The sequence below is a fragment of the Chiloscyllium plagiosum genome, chromosome 12, assembly GCF_004010195.1.
Source record: "Chiloscyllium plagiosum isolate BGI_BamShark_2017 chromosome 12, ASM401019v2, whole genome shotgun sequence".
NCBI classification, from domain to species: Eukaryota; Metazoa; Chordata; class Chondrichthyes; order Orectolobiformes; family Hemiscylliidae; genus Chiloscyllium; species Chiloscyllium plagiosum.
Genome location: NC_057721.1, coordinates 41,743,964 through 41,760,883, shown reverse-complemented (window position 1 = coordinate 41,760,883; position 16,920 = coordinate 41,743,964). Strand labels below are relative to the sequence as shown.

At 39.0% G+C, this 16,920-nt stretch overlaps 1 protein-coding gene across 1 annotated transcript in view; it reads right to left on the bottom strand.

The window, feature by feature from the left end:
• The window catches only part of ccdc80 (coiled-coil domain containing 80), a 54,350-nt gene that overhangs the window by 6,949 nt on the left and 30,481 nt on the right, over nt 1–16,920 (bottom strand). The window contains exons 4-6 of the mRNA XM_043700868.1: nt 8,044–8,195; nt 4,541–4,644; nt 986–1,066 (exon numbers count right to left, since the gene is read on the bottom strand). Of these exons, the coding sequence (XP_043556803.1) occupies nt 986–1,066; nt 4,541–4,644; nt 8,044–8,195 (337 nt within the window). The remainder of the gene's footprint in view (nt 1–985; nt 1,067–4,540; nt 4,645–8,043; nt 8,196–16,920) is intronic.

Genomic DNA, 16,920 nt, shown 5'->3' with positions numbered 1-16,920 from the left:
GATCATTGCCAACGCTACTGCAATTTCCTCTTTTGCTTCCCACATAATCCTAGGATTATCCCATCAGGCCCGGGGGACTTGTCTATCCTCAAGTTGTTCAAAATGTCCAACACATCTTCCTTCCTAACAAGTATCTCCTCTAGCTTACCAGTCCGTTTCACACTCTCCTCTTCAACAATACGGTCCCTCTCGTTCGTAAATACTGAAGAAAAGTACTCATTCAAGACCTCTCCTATCTCTTTCGACTCAATACACAGTTTCCCACTACTGTCCTTGATCGGACCTACCCTCGTTCTCGTCATTCTCATGTTTCTCACATACGCATAAAATGCCTTGGGGTTATCCTTGATCCTATTCGCCAAAGATATTTCATGCCCTCTCTTAGCTCTCTTAGACTTTTTCTGCACAGGGTTGCTCTTTAACCAATCTGTTAGTCAAGAGTGGCAAACAGTCCACCTCCTTTCACTCTGTAATTTTCAAGACCCTGTGTCTTATGGTCATCATCAGGACACAAACCCTATTCACTACCATCTCAGGCCCCATTCATTACACACTCTCAACACCACATGCAGGGACAAAGCTCTGTCTCAGAAAACACTCATTAGTAAAGTAACTTCTGACAGGGAACACAGAATGCATACTGTTACATTGCATTTAATCACCTCTTCAAAATCAGTTGTAATTTAATTGGATTTAAAGGATTTTTAAAAATTAAAACTTACAGAATCATCTTCCTGCTAAAGGAAGATTAACAGTTACTGCTATAACCTTAATTTAAAAACTAGCAAAGAGAATAAAAGAATCAGGCAATCTTGCAAAGCCTCTTGCTTCTTAAGCTGTTCCTCTGGCACAATCATTATTTACTTATTAAATAGTGCCATGTTTGCACTGGAACATGTTGGCTGTCATCACCAGATACAATTTCAGCTCTCATAGCAGCATAAGTATTTTTAAATATATCTGATCATAATGAAAGTACTCTTACCATTTATTGGATAGAGTTCCAAAACACCTCCAACATCAATACCCACACCCATCAACTTCAGAACAGCCAAATGACGTAAACCTTAAAAGAGAGATTTATCCTTATGTTAATATTATGAAATAATATGTTGACCACAACTAGTTAAGTAAATGCTACAAAGGAAAACTTAAAGCTATGCTATTATGTTTCTGCAATGTTCTTCTTTCCATTTAAGATTCACAAATTCCAGATAAGCTAATTAGCTCAGTTCACTCAACTTAGTTTGGAAGTGTAAGTGCTAAAACAAAATCATTAACAGAGTAAGAAAAATAAATGAAATAGATGCAGAAGCAAAAATTTGGAAATATAAGTCTGTAAAAAGCGAGGAAAAGGTATGTTACATCATATAGTTCCCAATGAGTTACAGGAATAAAACCATGAGGTCAATATTACAATTTCCTAACTGGACATGAATTGCGTATTCACTTCTCAACTAGATATGGTAATTTAGGCATTGGTTTGGGCAACCTTCCCATGTGAACTGAGCACTGGAATGATCTAATGTTGGCTCCCAGACCTTTGTTACAAGATGACAGTGAGCTGATTGAAGGTTCTCTAGCTATCTTGCCAATGAAGAACAAATTAATTTCTGGTTGTTGAAATATGTCTTCACAAGATGAAGACAAATGGGAATGATGGAATGAGGTAATGGGGTGCTGCTGAAGAAAACGTGGCAATTGATAACTGTCAGCATCCAGTGTTTTTCAAATGGAGCTGAGGTGAGCATCCCCTCACCTCACAATTCCACAGTACATTATATAATTATTTAAGAACTTACCCTTGAGAAGATGTTTTAAGTGATCCCCTTGACTAGGCTGTCTGCAGGTCTGCTTTTTACACATCAATGTATCAATGAGCCCATTAAATGGGTGCAAAGCTGCTTATTTACATACGCAAAAAGCTTAATGCTGGTTTTAGAGTTGCATGCTGGCTCCACATTTGATGCCAAAATCAAAATGATGGATGACACCTTTCCAGCTTGGAACGTATGCATGCCATTCACAATGTTAGACTTGTATGACCACAGCACATTGAATTCCTTGACCAGAAGTTTCTAGCATAGGACAGTTTTCAGAAGTCACTTTGATCAGATTTACAGTTTGTGATGATGTTTTTGCAAGTGTCTGGTTTAGGAATAATTCACCACTGTTAATCAGACCTGAGCTCAATCTGTAACAGCAACACAAATGAATTACTGACTCTAAGTCTGACCCTAATCTCCCAATCACTTAAATTCTCCATTCCACTCTAACCTCTGTCCCATGCCATCTCGACATTTTTAATCAGCCTATTCAGACGTGTTACGACGAACCCCTGGAGCAGGTTGGAGTTGAGCCCAGGCCCAGGACACTATCATTGTGCTATAAGAACCCTTGTTTTTGATCTTCTACATTGTTCCAATGAATTCAATGAAAGTGGGCTCTCAGTCAAACATGAGTCATGAGACCATCCATTCTACTGAAAGAGTTCTTACACTTTTCTCTGTGATGTATGTGTGGTTGACAGACCAGATTCACAAGATGATTTTCTCAGCAGTGAACTGTTTTGACAGCTGGAGGGACCTTCTGATTTTGTTTGATTACCACTTTTAATTCTAACAAATTGTTCTTTGATTACTTTTGTTGATGTTTCAAACTTTATTTGGACAAGATCAGGAGGCTTAAAATGAGCCTCTGTTATGTGGAATTTAATAGTCTGTCTGATTCACACTTTTACAAACAGGTAGGAATAACAGTGTAATTTCTTTCAAAAGAAGATTTGTGAATGGCTCATTGTTACTATAAGGTTCACTGGTGAGGAATGTAGTGTATACTTAGTGAATGGCCATGGAAGATCCATGAGTTGGCATAGAGAATGTGGGAGTCATACAGGGCAGTTGGACTGCATACGTTGGCATTGGTCTATGGGGTAATGGGACTGTATGGGTGTTTCAAGAAGGTGGCATGGGAAGTGGATGGTAGAGGATTCACAGCCTAGCAGTGTCGACTGCAAGAGGAGTGAAGTCCCAGAGACCTGAGGTGGGCCTTCTAACCAGCCTGTTTGATTACCCACCATCCCAGTGGCTGCCTGTAGCAATGCAACAAAAGTAACAATGGCAGGCCCACCTGTTTTCTGCATCTACTCTGCTCACCTTACCTCCATGAATCGAGTTACCCAACTCAGCAGTGAAGGTCTGGCCATCTTAGTTTCTCTTGTATAGATGAACACCCAGATTGTCCTTCCCGCTACTCTGTTCCTTCATAAAAGCTACACTTGAAGCTCTAATATAATGTTATGTCTGAAATATGAACTGTTCTTTCCCTCCATTAGTGCTGCCTGCCTGACCTACTGTGGAATTCTAGTGTTTTTGTTTTTATATCAACATGTTCAGTTATTGTTAATGATAATCTAAACAAAGTTCCAAGTCTCAATGTTCTGATTTGCATTACTCACACTGAAAAATGAAGAGTTTCACTCTACATTTTGTTTCAGTAAGCCCTTGCACAAGCACAGGAAGATTTACTAGGAAACATACTTAAAGGAAAATGTTTAGTCTTTTTAAAACAGTGTTATTTTTCCAGATGCAAATTACAAAAAGAACGTGGAAGCAGTGAAGCAAGTACAAAATATGATTTTGTACATGATAACATAACATAAGAGCTTATAACTATCAGGAAGTATTGAACAAACCGGATGCTTGTGCAATAGAGCTTATGAAGGTTCTTAAGGTATGACAGGAATTAACTGATGTTAATGAGGAGAAGCTGTATCCACTTGAGGGGAGAGCAGGTTAGAAGGCATAAGCAAAAGACTGCTACTAATACATCTAATAAGGAGTTCAGGAGGCTTTTCCAAAGAATATTTAAAAAGTGGAACTCATTACCAGACAGAGGGCTTGAGGCGACTAGCGTCAATGCACTTATGAAAAATTCATATGTTTATCCACAGATAAACATGAAGGAGATAGAAAAAAAAGGATTTTGCTGATAAAGTTAGATGACAAACAGAGGAAATGGACTTAAGCGGAGCATAAATACCACATGGACCAAGCAGCCTGTTTCGGCACTGTACGTGCTGTTTATTTCTGTGACACATTGAATCAAGCTCCTGGTTTCCTGTATTTATTTTACAACATTTTGCAAACATGTAAACAGTCCAAAGGGGCCTCTAATTGTCATTCTCATTTGGAGATACACAAAACTGAAAGATATCCCCTTAAGATAGGCCCTATTAATGAAGCCAGTTTACTCTTCATGAATTAAGCTTCTGTTCGGTGAACTGCAGTGTACCTTACAAATTATCTCCAACTGGGAACCAGAACAGGGATTAAGCATTTACTTAAATTATTCTTCTATAATCATTTTAGGCTGATTCCTGTAAGTTGCAAAAGAATTAACTATATGCTTTCTTCCATTCTGAATTAAACAAATTGTGATTAGGCAACAAAATTCTTAGCAAATTAACAGTTATGCATCCCTAATGGCTCTCTTCTATGTAATAGAAGGTTATATACATTGTAAAGAAGCTGAATCATACCCAGGTTGCAAGCTTGTGAATTTAAGGCATAAAGCTGATGTTGATAGGCCCATTCTTCATCAGTGGGGGTAGAAATAATAAATAAACGTCTCCTCCAACGGAATCTGAGGAAAAGAAACAAAGCAAGTGAAAACCATTGCGGAGTCGGCCCTGGGTTTGCTCAGTAGCTCCTGTCATCAACAGTGAGTGGCTGAAAAATAGATACATTGGAATAAAATGTAAACTCAGTTTCCCAGACCCACTGAGTATCTCCAGGATTTCTTGTCCTTATTTCAGATCTCCAGCAATTGCAGTACTTACAATACTTAGTATAGCAGAAATGCTAAACCAAGTCGTTAGTCAATTATCTTCTTGAGAGCACTCTTTACTCCTGAATTTCTTTCTGAGGAACTCTTGCCTGCTGAATCAAGTTTGCTGCATGACTCCATTATGGGGACTTATAATCTCATGACTTTTCTTGATTGAAGATTGCTGCTCTGTTGAAACAGTTAGTTTCTGTTTTCAAGCATCCTGTGTTTCTGAACCAAACAATTTCTTCCTGAGCATGTCCTGAATTTGTGGATATTGGTTGTCTCACCTGAGTTTTGGCTCCTACACAATTTTATGCAATCCCATCTTTAATTTGTGCAAAGATGAATAATTGAAATATTCCTCTGTTACTTCATCATCTGAGATCATATTCAAAATTGCTATTAATTTATTGGCCAGAATCAGAAAATTCCTGATCAGTTTCAGTCAAAGATGGATCAGTGAGCTCAAGTGGGTTGTTGTCGTGCTTATTCCTCTTCTCTTTGCCTGCAAACAAACGCTACCGACTTCTGTCAACTGACATTTTCTTCTATCATGGCAGGAGTGTTTTTCAAATGTGTCAATTCTATGAAATCACAGATTTCCCAATGAGATCTGAAATCTTCAATCTATCATGCAATCCCATGCTACCACTTTGTCGTTTGAGCCTAGGCTGTACACTGACCATCCCTAACTATCCACAATGTACTCTTTCCTGGACATCTTCATGATGAGAAGCTAGAATAATGAGTCTTCTGTCAACTACTAGCAGGTCATCAATGATGTGAAATTTTGCTAGTGCTTAAGGTATGTGTTCTCAGTCAACTAATGGGACTTTTGGTTTTACCATCCTTCAAAACAATACTGATAAATGGTAGCACATTCTAGATCAGACTTTTGGTCCTCTTGAATTGTCTATTTTGGCTTGCCAGGCATTGATTCTTTTTGAGCATATGAAACACATTTTTATGCCATTGTAGTTAATTTCAATAGATTCTTTCTTAGCTTTGGGTTTCTTCTTAATGTTGAATGAATGTTCTATTAATCACTCCTATGCTGGTTCTTTAATAATTGTGTGTTCCTGGACCATGTTTTCTCTGACTGCCTTGTCTTGGGACAGACTAATCAAATTTGATCCCTCTTGAACAGCTTGCTGTCCATTGTAACTAATTAAACATCTCCTATGACTTCAGGAGGTTGAGACTAAGACGTGCAACAGTGAGGTTTCTTGATTATGCATTGCGTATACATTCTGTACTACCTTACACTCTCAGTGTTGCACAGCAGCTGAGAATGTACCTTTAATCTTGAGCGCTGTTCCACTTGGATGATTTAGTGTTATGTTTGTAACTTCTGTTTCTTCACCAATGATAAATGACCTGATAACACAATCACAATCGTCCCTGTATCAAGCTTAAAATTAAAGAGCTGTCCACTGACCTTAACAGGCTTCATACAGATTGAATTGTTTGGATCAACTCAAACAACTTGGGCATTTTTCCTAATACTGTTGGCTTTACTGCATTAATACCTTGTCTGAGTGGTTATTTTACTCTTTGCTGTTCTGTAAATGAATCCTACTTTTGTGCATTTTTAAGAAGGCACCCACAGTTTTACAGATACAGAATTCTTTTCTAAAATTTGAAAAATGAACTTGCCTGTGCGACTTCCTTGTTCCACAACACTGACACTGACTCTTAATAGCGAATGTTCTATCCTAACAAATGAGCAAAACTAGCTACACGTTGATTAAACACAATAAGGATATCAGAGTGGGTACTTGGTGGATTCAGCTCTCCACTTGCTGTGCTGTGTATGCTGTGTATATGCTGTGTATAAACAAACAGGGGCTCAAGGTATTATCCATAGGCACCAGCCATATGTAACCTTCATCGTGAGCCACTGATGCGTGGCATTTTCAAATCACTGCATCGCTCCAATCCACTTACAGGCCAGTCAGAAAGCATAGACATTGCTTTGCAGAACCCTCCAGCATCTAGTATTGAAAGCCTGGACAAGAGACACTTTGTGTGCATGGGCTGGGACCCAGCTCACAGGCTGGACCAGGCTACAACTCAGGGCTGCTCACTTGCTCTCTTAGAGCTCACTCACTTCATACCCACCTGCATGCTTACATAACCCATGCCTTGCCATGCAGTACCAATTCTGATCAGCAGTCCTCAAACAAGGCAATGTGCTACCTCAATCCCTCAGGTCAAGCCACTTACCTTGTGAGCCATTTGCTTTGCCATTGCTCATTTTTGATTCCCAGCATGATGCATTGAGGTTGGAGGGGGAATGACAATGGGTGAGAGAAGACGGTGAGTGAGGGAAGGTGATGCATGTTTCATTTAGAGTGACAGAGCATGAGCCCTGGAGTGAGGTAAGTGTAGTAGCAGATATAGAGTAGGTGTGAGGTGCGGAAAGAAGTGTGTAGCATTTACTGTGGCAGAATAGAGGAGATCAGTGACCTTTTTATGCTACTGCTGCTGGTTCCTCCACACCATGGATGTGACACTGACCCAGATCAGGCTGCCAGGGTCAGTTGGTGTGGCCTGCTCTGCTGATCTTCCAGGAAGAGGACTCCTCTCCTTTGTACCACCCCTTCGACCAGGACCTCCAGGTTCCCAATGGAAAATTGTGGTGCCGCTTCCCCTTTCTTCTGGAAGTATCCTTGACTAAGCAGGGCAGCTTCGGAATGCCAATGTTCATCCAGGTATACAGCGGCTTTCAAAGATGGGACAGATTCAAGAGATGCTGATTTTCCAGTGGACAACTGCTGAGTGGTGAGTTATTCTGAAAATGACGTGATAACAGGAGGCTGGAATTGGATGTGATGATCACTATAGAGGCAGTGTAGATAGTTAATGAGGTGAGTTTGGTAAGGTATGGCAAAAGACCTCACTTGGTCTCATGGCTAGAGGACCTTCCAAGAAACATGATTCAACTCATACTTTGCCAAAAAATTTAAGATTCAGCCAAATGAAATCAGTGTTCAAGTTGTGTGTTGCGTATCCAGTCTCCAAAATATAATTTCACAGTGACTGCACAAAAATACAAGATTATTTTTACACTGGGTCAAATGTGACTGGTTCCCAACATAAAAGTACAAGTTAATGTTCAGACAGCAGGAGACAAATAATTCAGCAATATAAAAAAAGCACTTTAAAATGTGTTTCAATTGTACTACCCTTTAGTTTTAAAACCACACATACCTGGATAGGAAATTTTCCAATGATCTAGGTTTATTTTCTTTCTTGCATGATGTGCCATCTCTCTTCTGTTTTTCCATCTCCTTGATTCTTGTTGTGAAGGTGTCAATCAAATTGAACACAGCTTGCATAGCGATTGGTACTTCATAGTGTTGCTATGGAAACAAACATCCTTGGTTATCACTTCAATTCTTTCTGTTTGTAGGATTCAGTTAGACATGAAAACAAAATACCGCAATAGCACCCATCCAATGTCAATCTGGATCCAAAGCAGTTAGTGAGACAGAAAGAAGACATCTTTCACTGCAGATGGAATTTTAACTACTCAGTTCTTGTCACATCCTTGTAAATGTTTTATTCACTTTCCCTAATACTGCACACCGTATTTCAAGTGTGGTCTGACCTTCATTCTGTATAATTATAACATAACACATCTGCTTCACAATACAAGCCCTGTGGGAATGATCCTCACTACTTTATTTGTTTGAAAAAATCCAACCTATTCACATATGCATTGACATTGACACAGGGCAGGTGAGACTTGAAACTGGGTCTAGTAGTCAAGAGGTAGGGGCACTATCAATGTGCCACAAGAGTTCGAACTACTTGGTCTTAGATATTTCCCAATGAACCTGATCAGAGATGTTATTACACACAACTGGTTCCCCTCATTTTTAAATAAAACTTAATGCAAACAAACAATCCTTGAACAATACTATGGAAAATTCAACAAGATACCTTTTTCATATTGTACAAATCTTAATTATACAACTGAACAGCAACATATTTTCATATTCCATACAGTATAATCAAACTTTCACTCTCCCACTTCTTTACTTAAATTTTAAAAACTTGATCACAAAGTTAACCGAGCAAAATTTGATTTTTTGAAATGTTCTTATAACTTCCTATACTACCAAGTGCCTCTCTTTGAGGATATCAATGATTTCTTGGAAAAGAAACACCTTTTTGTGACAATATCTGACAACTGCTGACTTGCACCTACCTATTTTATTAGAAATCTATTTTTCTAACATTTCTTTCATGCTAGCAAGGTCAATTCTTACCCATTTTAAGCAACGCCCCTTTGTTGAATGTTCATTATCCCATAAAGAAAACATATCCACACAACATTCTATGGGCAAACTTTTCTCATACTGTCCCTTGTATAGGATTCCTGTAAGAAACGAAGAACACGTAACACTCTGCCATACTTGAATAGCTATCTGAAGACTAGCAAGTGAAGCCTTGCCAATAAAGATAAACTTCCTATCCTCTGGATCATACAGAGCTGCAAACTCAATTATACATTTTCCCAAATGTAATTTCTTTAAAATTTGCTTTGCTTTCAAGATTTCCTCTACAGTGGCTTGTTTCAGCATAGTATTCAGTTCCAATATATTACAACTGGATTGGGTCTAGGCAGACTGTACAATTAGTTTAACTCCAATTAACTTCTTAACTGGACTGTTTCTTCTCTAGATGTAAAATCATCCTTTTGTGAGTACCTGGTTTGATCCATCAAAATGTGATTAACATTTTCAAGTTAGTCAGTTGATCAAAATTCATTCTAAAATTATTCTGCTTAATGTCTAACCTTACTTGTTTAAAGGCTGCTAAAGCTCAACTTCCAATCTTAAAATTCACTTTTCATTGTTATCTATCACACATCGCTCAAATTCTGCAGAACCATATCACAGGAAATCATCAACGTTATCACAAAATGCCTGGAAATTGCTCTTTGTGATACCAATAGAACATTGTTGGAATAATAACAGAAAGTGACTCAGAAACTGAGCAGGTTTTGCAGCATCTGTAGAGAGAGAAATCAAGTTAATGTCTTCAGTCCAGAATGACACTTCTTCAGAACATTGCTGTCAGCTTTAAGCTGAATGCAATCTACTTTCAGCAAGACAAATGTAAACTGAGAAATACCAGATCCTCACTGCGTCATTCCACATACAAGCACATCTGTTTAATTTCCATAGCTTCTCCTCAATATCATCTGCCTCTTTAGGTGGTTTTAAAATATTTCTCTTTGAAATTTTTCTCCATGCTAAAACTGATTGACATCCATTCTGAACAGTATGTTGCTAAAAGAGCTGGGCAGACCTTCAAGATCACATCTTTTGCAACTGAGAGATCCACTCTAACATCTTGATTACCAAGCTTTGCTTGAAATTATGAGCCACTTGTCTGGCTTTGCCCTTAACTGTCTCATCTTAGAAACATTTTTCTGTGCAATTCCATCTCAATGATAAGGCTGTCTGTCTGCTCTCCAGTACCTGATGTACAAGACTAAATTCTTTCTGTTTCTCCTATTCTTTTTGTTTGGCATTCTTAACTAACTTATCTCCTAAACTATTTATAGCCACTCAATCAGAAAAGCTTCTATTTTTCATAGTATTTCCAGCCTGTTCCATCATTCTTGCTCATGTCATTGTATTTTGTTCCAGAGTATAAAATCTCACCCTCCTGTGATCAAAATTATTTTTGCAAGTTCACAGATTTTTTTTTCCTAAAGCCACGTACACTTCAAGTTCCACTTTCAGAAATCAAACTATGTTTTCTTGCCCCTACAACTTTATATTATTTATCCAATCAATAGATCTGAATTCCTATCTCTTATCTTGCATATTTAGCCAATGTTTGCATTTTCAAGTGGCTTTTCTTGCTTTCCTTGTAATAGTGGCATTTCTCCATTCGCTGGTCCTTTCTGGTGTACATGTTATTTCAGTGCTAACAACGGTCATTGTTGTCTGGACAAATAGCCTTGCCTGTTGTCTTTGTATCACTTTGTCCATATTCAATCTGTTTCTCAATTGTCCAACGTACATGAATATAAGCATATGATGCCGCATCACTTTCTGACATGTTCGGGTTGTGATATATGATGTGCTATTTATGTGAGTTATAATGCCATTTATTTTACTGTTTAGATTTTTAACTATTGTCATGTAGGTTTAGTCTGTGTCTATGAAATGATTTAATAATTAACTTTTAAGTATTTCTGTAGCCATGGTGATTTCTTTTAAAACACAAAAAGAGAAAGAGAGATATCTCCTGGAGAATAATGGGGTTTTGTTGTTATTGAGTGAGCTTTATAAGTGACTAGGGATTCAGAATTTCTTTTGGTTTAATAGAAAAATCTATAGCCAAAGAAAATCCTTTTATTTTACTTTTGCAGAAGTCTTGGTTGAAGCTGGATGTATAAGACAATTGCCCCTGAAGAAGGGAGAACATTTAGAACTGTTAAGAAATAGGTTACCTCACTGTAAGGAGCTTAATTTGAAACTCATGGACCAGATGTATTAGGTTAAAGCCCCGAAGGGGTTACCCTGAACCGTGAAGCTGAGAAAATCTAACCTCAACCAGAAGAAGAATCAAGGAAGCAGCTATCAGATTCTCCAGATTACAAACTGAACCCTCACAGTTAATTAAGCTGTGGTGAAAGAGATGTAAATTCCCTCTGGTATAAGTACTTTACATGAGTGCTGTTGGGATGAAAAGGCTTGTATCTCACTGTCTATTATGAAATCTTTAAATTTGTGTTATAAGTAAACAGTTTGCTTTATTCAATTTTTATTTTAATTTGTGTGTAATAAGCTGCCATTTTATTGTTAAAACCAAATCTGCAGCATTGCGTGCATGTGTTTCAGTGGGAGACCTCGTTGTTCAAAATACTCCTTCATTATATACCATGTCCCCTGGATTAGAATGTATTTCTGATTATTTTATATGGTATTGCAAGGTTCGCTGAATTTTCTCTTAAATCTCAAACTCAATGAGCACATTTCTCCTTGCACACAGACCACTCAAGTGCTTAGAAAAAGTGAAAGCTAATTATGATTCCTTCTCAAGTCTGGGATCATTGCTCATTATTGAAAGAACTTTTAGATTTCTCCCAAAAGCCAACTGATATGGACTGTAGCTCTTAACCATGCATAGTGAGCTCTTGTGCCCATGCCATGGTAGATATTAATTATAATTCAATTGGTCTGCAAAGATTTTATGAAGGATCTCATCTATTTCCATAGGATTTCTTTCACACATTTCGTTAATGATGGGACTTTCCACTGCTGTGTTCATTACCACAGTGTTCAGATTTTTACACATAACTCTTTTAATTATGTAATTTGGCAAATTCCCTACCACTGTCAGTTCAGAACTTAGCCAGTGTCCCCAGTCTGGTCCCCACCTATTTTTGAGTTAAGGCTTACATCACCAAACCTGAAGCAGGTAGAACTCTTAAAGTTCTTAAATTTACTTCTTTTTTATGCTATTTAAAGAATCTGGTAACATTTGAACCAATTCGCTTATTATACTGTGTTCATGCACTTAATGTCTAACTCAGCGCAACTGAATAAGTTGATAATTTCATTACTGAACAAATGCTTCTTGTAAATAGTACAATTTCTGCCTGATCAGTATCACCATGTTCTTATTCCAAACATTTTGTGCTATGCATAATTTTACAAACCTTGTTATTCCATTTAGAATATTTCATTGCACATTGCGTTAACGGTCTTCTGAGTCACATCTAAAGCACCTGTTGACCACATTCTGTGCATTCCTGGAGTTCATTCTTCTGTTATAGTTCCCTGATTCCTGTTGTCTGGTATAACTGCAAGAGCTGTCCCTACTTTCATTCCACTTAGTTTAGATTTTCCTGTTCAGAAATGTTATTACACACCTCTGGAACAGGTGAGACTTGAACCTGTGCTCCACCTCCTGGATCAGAGGTAGAGATACTATCACTGCACTGTAAGCTCCCTCTTACTCAGTCTTACAGCTCGTCCAGACTTCAATATCACCTGTCCCCCTTCGTATCCACCTGTCCCCCTTCATATCCACCGAGTCAATTACTTAATCAATTGCTTAACTGTTTGCTATAATGACATCCAGTGGTTACATTTCTGGTGTTCCCCCCAACTCAATTTTAATTTAATCCCCTTCTTCTCTTCCTACCTTTTTCCTCACCATTGGTGGTACTGCATTGCGCTTGATGGTCTTTGTATGCAAATTGAGTATTCGGAAAAACGGGTAATTAGGTGGTGGTGGATAAGAAAGGAAAAGTACAAAGGGTCACTTGGTGGTAGGAACAAGCGATTTAGTTGTGTTTAATAACATTTGAGTGGACATATTTTAAAAAGTTTTAAAAAGTAAATTTCCAATAATATACACTGAAGCCTCATTCCACCCGGTCTACTACAATAAACATCATTTCTAGCATGTCCTCAAATAAAATAGCTCAAGAACACAGTTGGATGAAAATTGATGCTGGTCAACTTAGAAAGTTATTAGAAAATGTGAGCATGCATTTGTGAAAAAAGGAGCACCTGAGAAGAGAGGGTTATTGTGGAAAGGATGTTTAGGAGGGAATTACAGAAGCTAAAGCCTATATGACTAAAGGCGTGATCACTCATGATGTGGCAACACGTAGAGATCACAGATTAAAGAAAGCAACATTTTTGGAAGGATGTAGCCTTAAAGAAGCTGCACTGATGGGGAGGGAGAAGACTATGGAAAAACTTGATGCTTAGCTTACTGTTGGGCGAGTTATATTAATAAAGCAATGTTTGGATATCTAAACTGGAAGATGATCTTCCTGTATAGAATTGTAGATAACAAGTTTTTAAAAGACACTCTTTTCAAAAATCAAACAGTTGCCCAAGTATTAGACAAAAAGCCAGAAGAACTGCGGATGCTGGAAATCAAAAACAAGAACAGAAATTACTGGAAAATCTCAGCAGGTCCGGCAGCTTCTATGAAGAGAAATCAGAGTTAACGCTTCAGGTCCAGTGACCTTTCTTCAGAACTGATGGGGACTAGGAGAAGATTGGTGTTTAAGCAGAAGATGGGGTGGAGGGAGGGGGGAGAATAAATAATAAGTGGAGATAGAGCCCAAAGAGAGAGAAAAACAGTTGGACAGACAAAGGAGTGGTTAAAAGTCAGCTTGGGCGAATGAATGCCCGCTAATGGGGACTACGGTTGTGTGTGGTTGCAGCCAATCTGGTGACGAGGTCTGGTATGTTGGGGGTTGAGGTAAAGACATGGCCTCAAGCCATGAAATTGTTGGAACTTGATATTAGGTTCAGATGGCTGGCAAGTTTCCAAGTGGAAAAAGAGGTGTTCTTTCAGCTTGTGCTGAGCTTTGCTGGAGCATTACAGCAAGCCTGAGACAGAGATGTTGGCCAGGAAACACAGCAGTGTGTTGAAGTGACAGGCAAGTGGAAGTCAGAGTCTTTTTTGCGGACAGAATGATCCAGCGGTCACCCAGTCTGCGCTTCGTTTCCACAGCGTAGAGGAGACCTCATTGTCAATAGAAAATACAGTAGACTAGACTGAGTGAAGTGCAGGTAAAGTGCTGCTTCATCTGTAAGGTGTATTTGGGGCTTTGGATAGTGAGGAGAGAGGAAGTAGATGGGCAGGAGTTACGGCTTCTGCAATTGCTGGGGAAGGTGCCATGGACATTGTGGGGTATTGGGAGTGAAGGAGAAGTGAATTAAGGTGTCCCAGAGGGAACAGTCCCTGCAGAAGGCTGACAAGGGAGGGGAAGGGAATGTGTGTCTGGTGGTAGCATCCTGCTGGAGATGGTGGAAATGGCAACTTACAATCCTCTCGATGTGCAGGCTGGTGGGATGATGGGTGAGGACAAAGTTGCAACGTATTAAGACTTGTTTTTTTTTTCATTTTATGACATATTCTTTCAGGAAAGTTTGTGTCAACAATTATGACTGACACCATGAAGCTCCAAGGATCACAGGTTCAACTCCATGGGAACGACTATACTCTGCAGGTGAAGAACCCAGTTAGTGACTACAGAGTAGAAATTACTGATGGTGTGCAAACCTGACAGGAACAGTAGAATGTGTTTGCTATCACTGAGTGAAGTTACATGATGTAATTCCTGCAACATTTGGCATTTACATCAGTTATGTAATCTAAGGCAGCTCCCACCTGCGCAGCAGGCTGCCTGGAGATCACTTACACATGAACATAATGACAGAACTAAAGGCTTCTGGTGTTCTTTAAAGGCATTGTATTCTGAAGCACAAGACAATGGAAATCACAGCTGCCAAATCCTTGGGAAATGGAAAATTCTTGCTCACGCATAATCAGATTCAGAGGACCTGGGCTTGAACTCATTATGGATCCAAGAAAGGCAAAAAAAAATGCTCCAACAAATACAGGAACAATGGTAAACCATGAGTATACTGAATTGCAGAGCAGTCTTAAAGGGCCCAATGCTCCACTCCAGATGCTGTTTCCCACGTTTCTATATAGCTATTGCGGAATATCATGAGCAACATCTAAAGTACTGGCGGCAAATGCATCTGAAAAGATTCCATAGCAAGGCTATTCAAAAATATCCTATAAAAAGAAACTGTTTCAAGTGTGCTGCAAGCTTTTCTTCATAAACTGTTCGACATTTTTTTGCTGTCCTTTCAAGGCAGTAATATTGGTGTACAGTCTTACAGCCCACTGAATCCTTCCAAGAGTTGCTATTCTGCAGGTTAAATACTAGCTAGAACTTACATCTCAGATTGTACAACATATCAGAGGAAAATGTTGGGAAAACACATTCGGCCCTTAAATGTCCACCCTGCCCATTTCATAACGTAATTGTGTGCATTACTCTCCTCACCAGTTATTAGCAGCAACTCTTGGGAGAGGTGAAAATAAAAATAGCTAGTTGCAGGAAAAAACTAGACACTAATAAAGACTGTGAGACCATAACTACCCATGAAACATCATAAGAAATACTTCAAATAATCCACATCACTTCCTCTCTCATCTTTTCATTTCCACAGAATTACATAGATCCAAAATGTCCATCAAAGTCTTTTCCCTGGGGTGGGGGAGTCCAGAACTAGAGGGCATAGGTTTAGGGTGAGAGGGGAAAGATATAAAAGAGACCTAAGGGGCAACTTTTTCACACAGAGGGTGGTATGTGTATGGAATGAGCTGCCAAAGGAAGTGCTGGAGGCTGGTACAATTGCAACATTTAAGAGACATTTGGATGGGTATATGAATAGGAAGGGTTTGGAGGGATATGGGCCGGGTGCTGGCAGGTGGGACTAGATTGGGTTGGGATATCTGGTCGGCATGGAGGGATTGGAACGAAGGGTCTGTTTCCATGCTGTACATCTCTATGACTCTATGATTCTAAATATTAGGGGCCTGTGCTGGTTTCTATCTGACAGTTTTGAATAATCCTATTCATCCATATTTAATACTGGAAATCTTTCTTCTCAACTAAGTTGCACAATGGCCATTCAATCACTGTTCAACTTGATGAGCATTTGTGTATTGTTGTAAATGCTCCTTAAATTTCCTGACACCTTGAGGCTACGTTTTTGGAAAAACTGGTGTTGTTATAAGGAGGGAATGAACTCAAATTGGAGGACAAATCAATCCATGACAACTTTTTAAGACACCACAGTGGACTTGATTGAATATTAAAGTATTGAGAAAGTTGGGGAAGTGGGCAGGTGCAACCTGAAGTACAGGGCTAGTCCTATCCAATTCTTGTTACATTTTCATCTTCCCAACTTACTTGAAGGGATTCATTTATCTAGAATATAACTTAACTAACTTCTTTTGAAGATGCCACATTAAAGTACATACGTTTATTTGTTTTACAAGCCTGAGTAAGTCAGCTCAGGCATATTGCAGCGCTGACGAACGAACTCGAGGACCTTCGGCTCATCCGAGAGAACGAGATCTTTCTGGACAAGACCTTCAGCAATGTTATTACACCAATCATGCCAGAAGAGAGCAGAAGAGAGCAGATGATGAGGAAGGCAGAGAGGAGACAGGTGCAAGAGACCCCGGGAGAAGTACCCGTCAGGAACAAGTTGAAGCTTTTGGAAACAG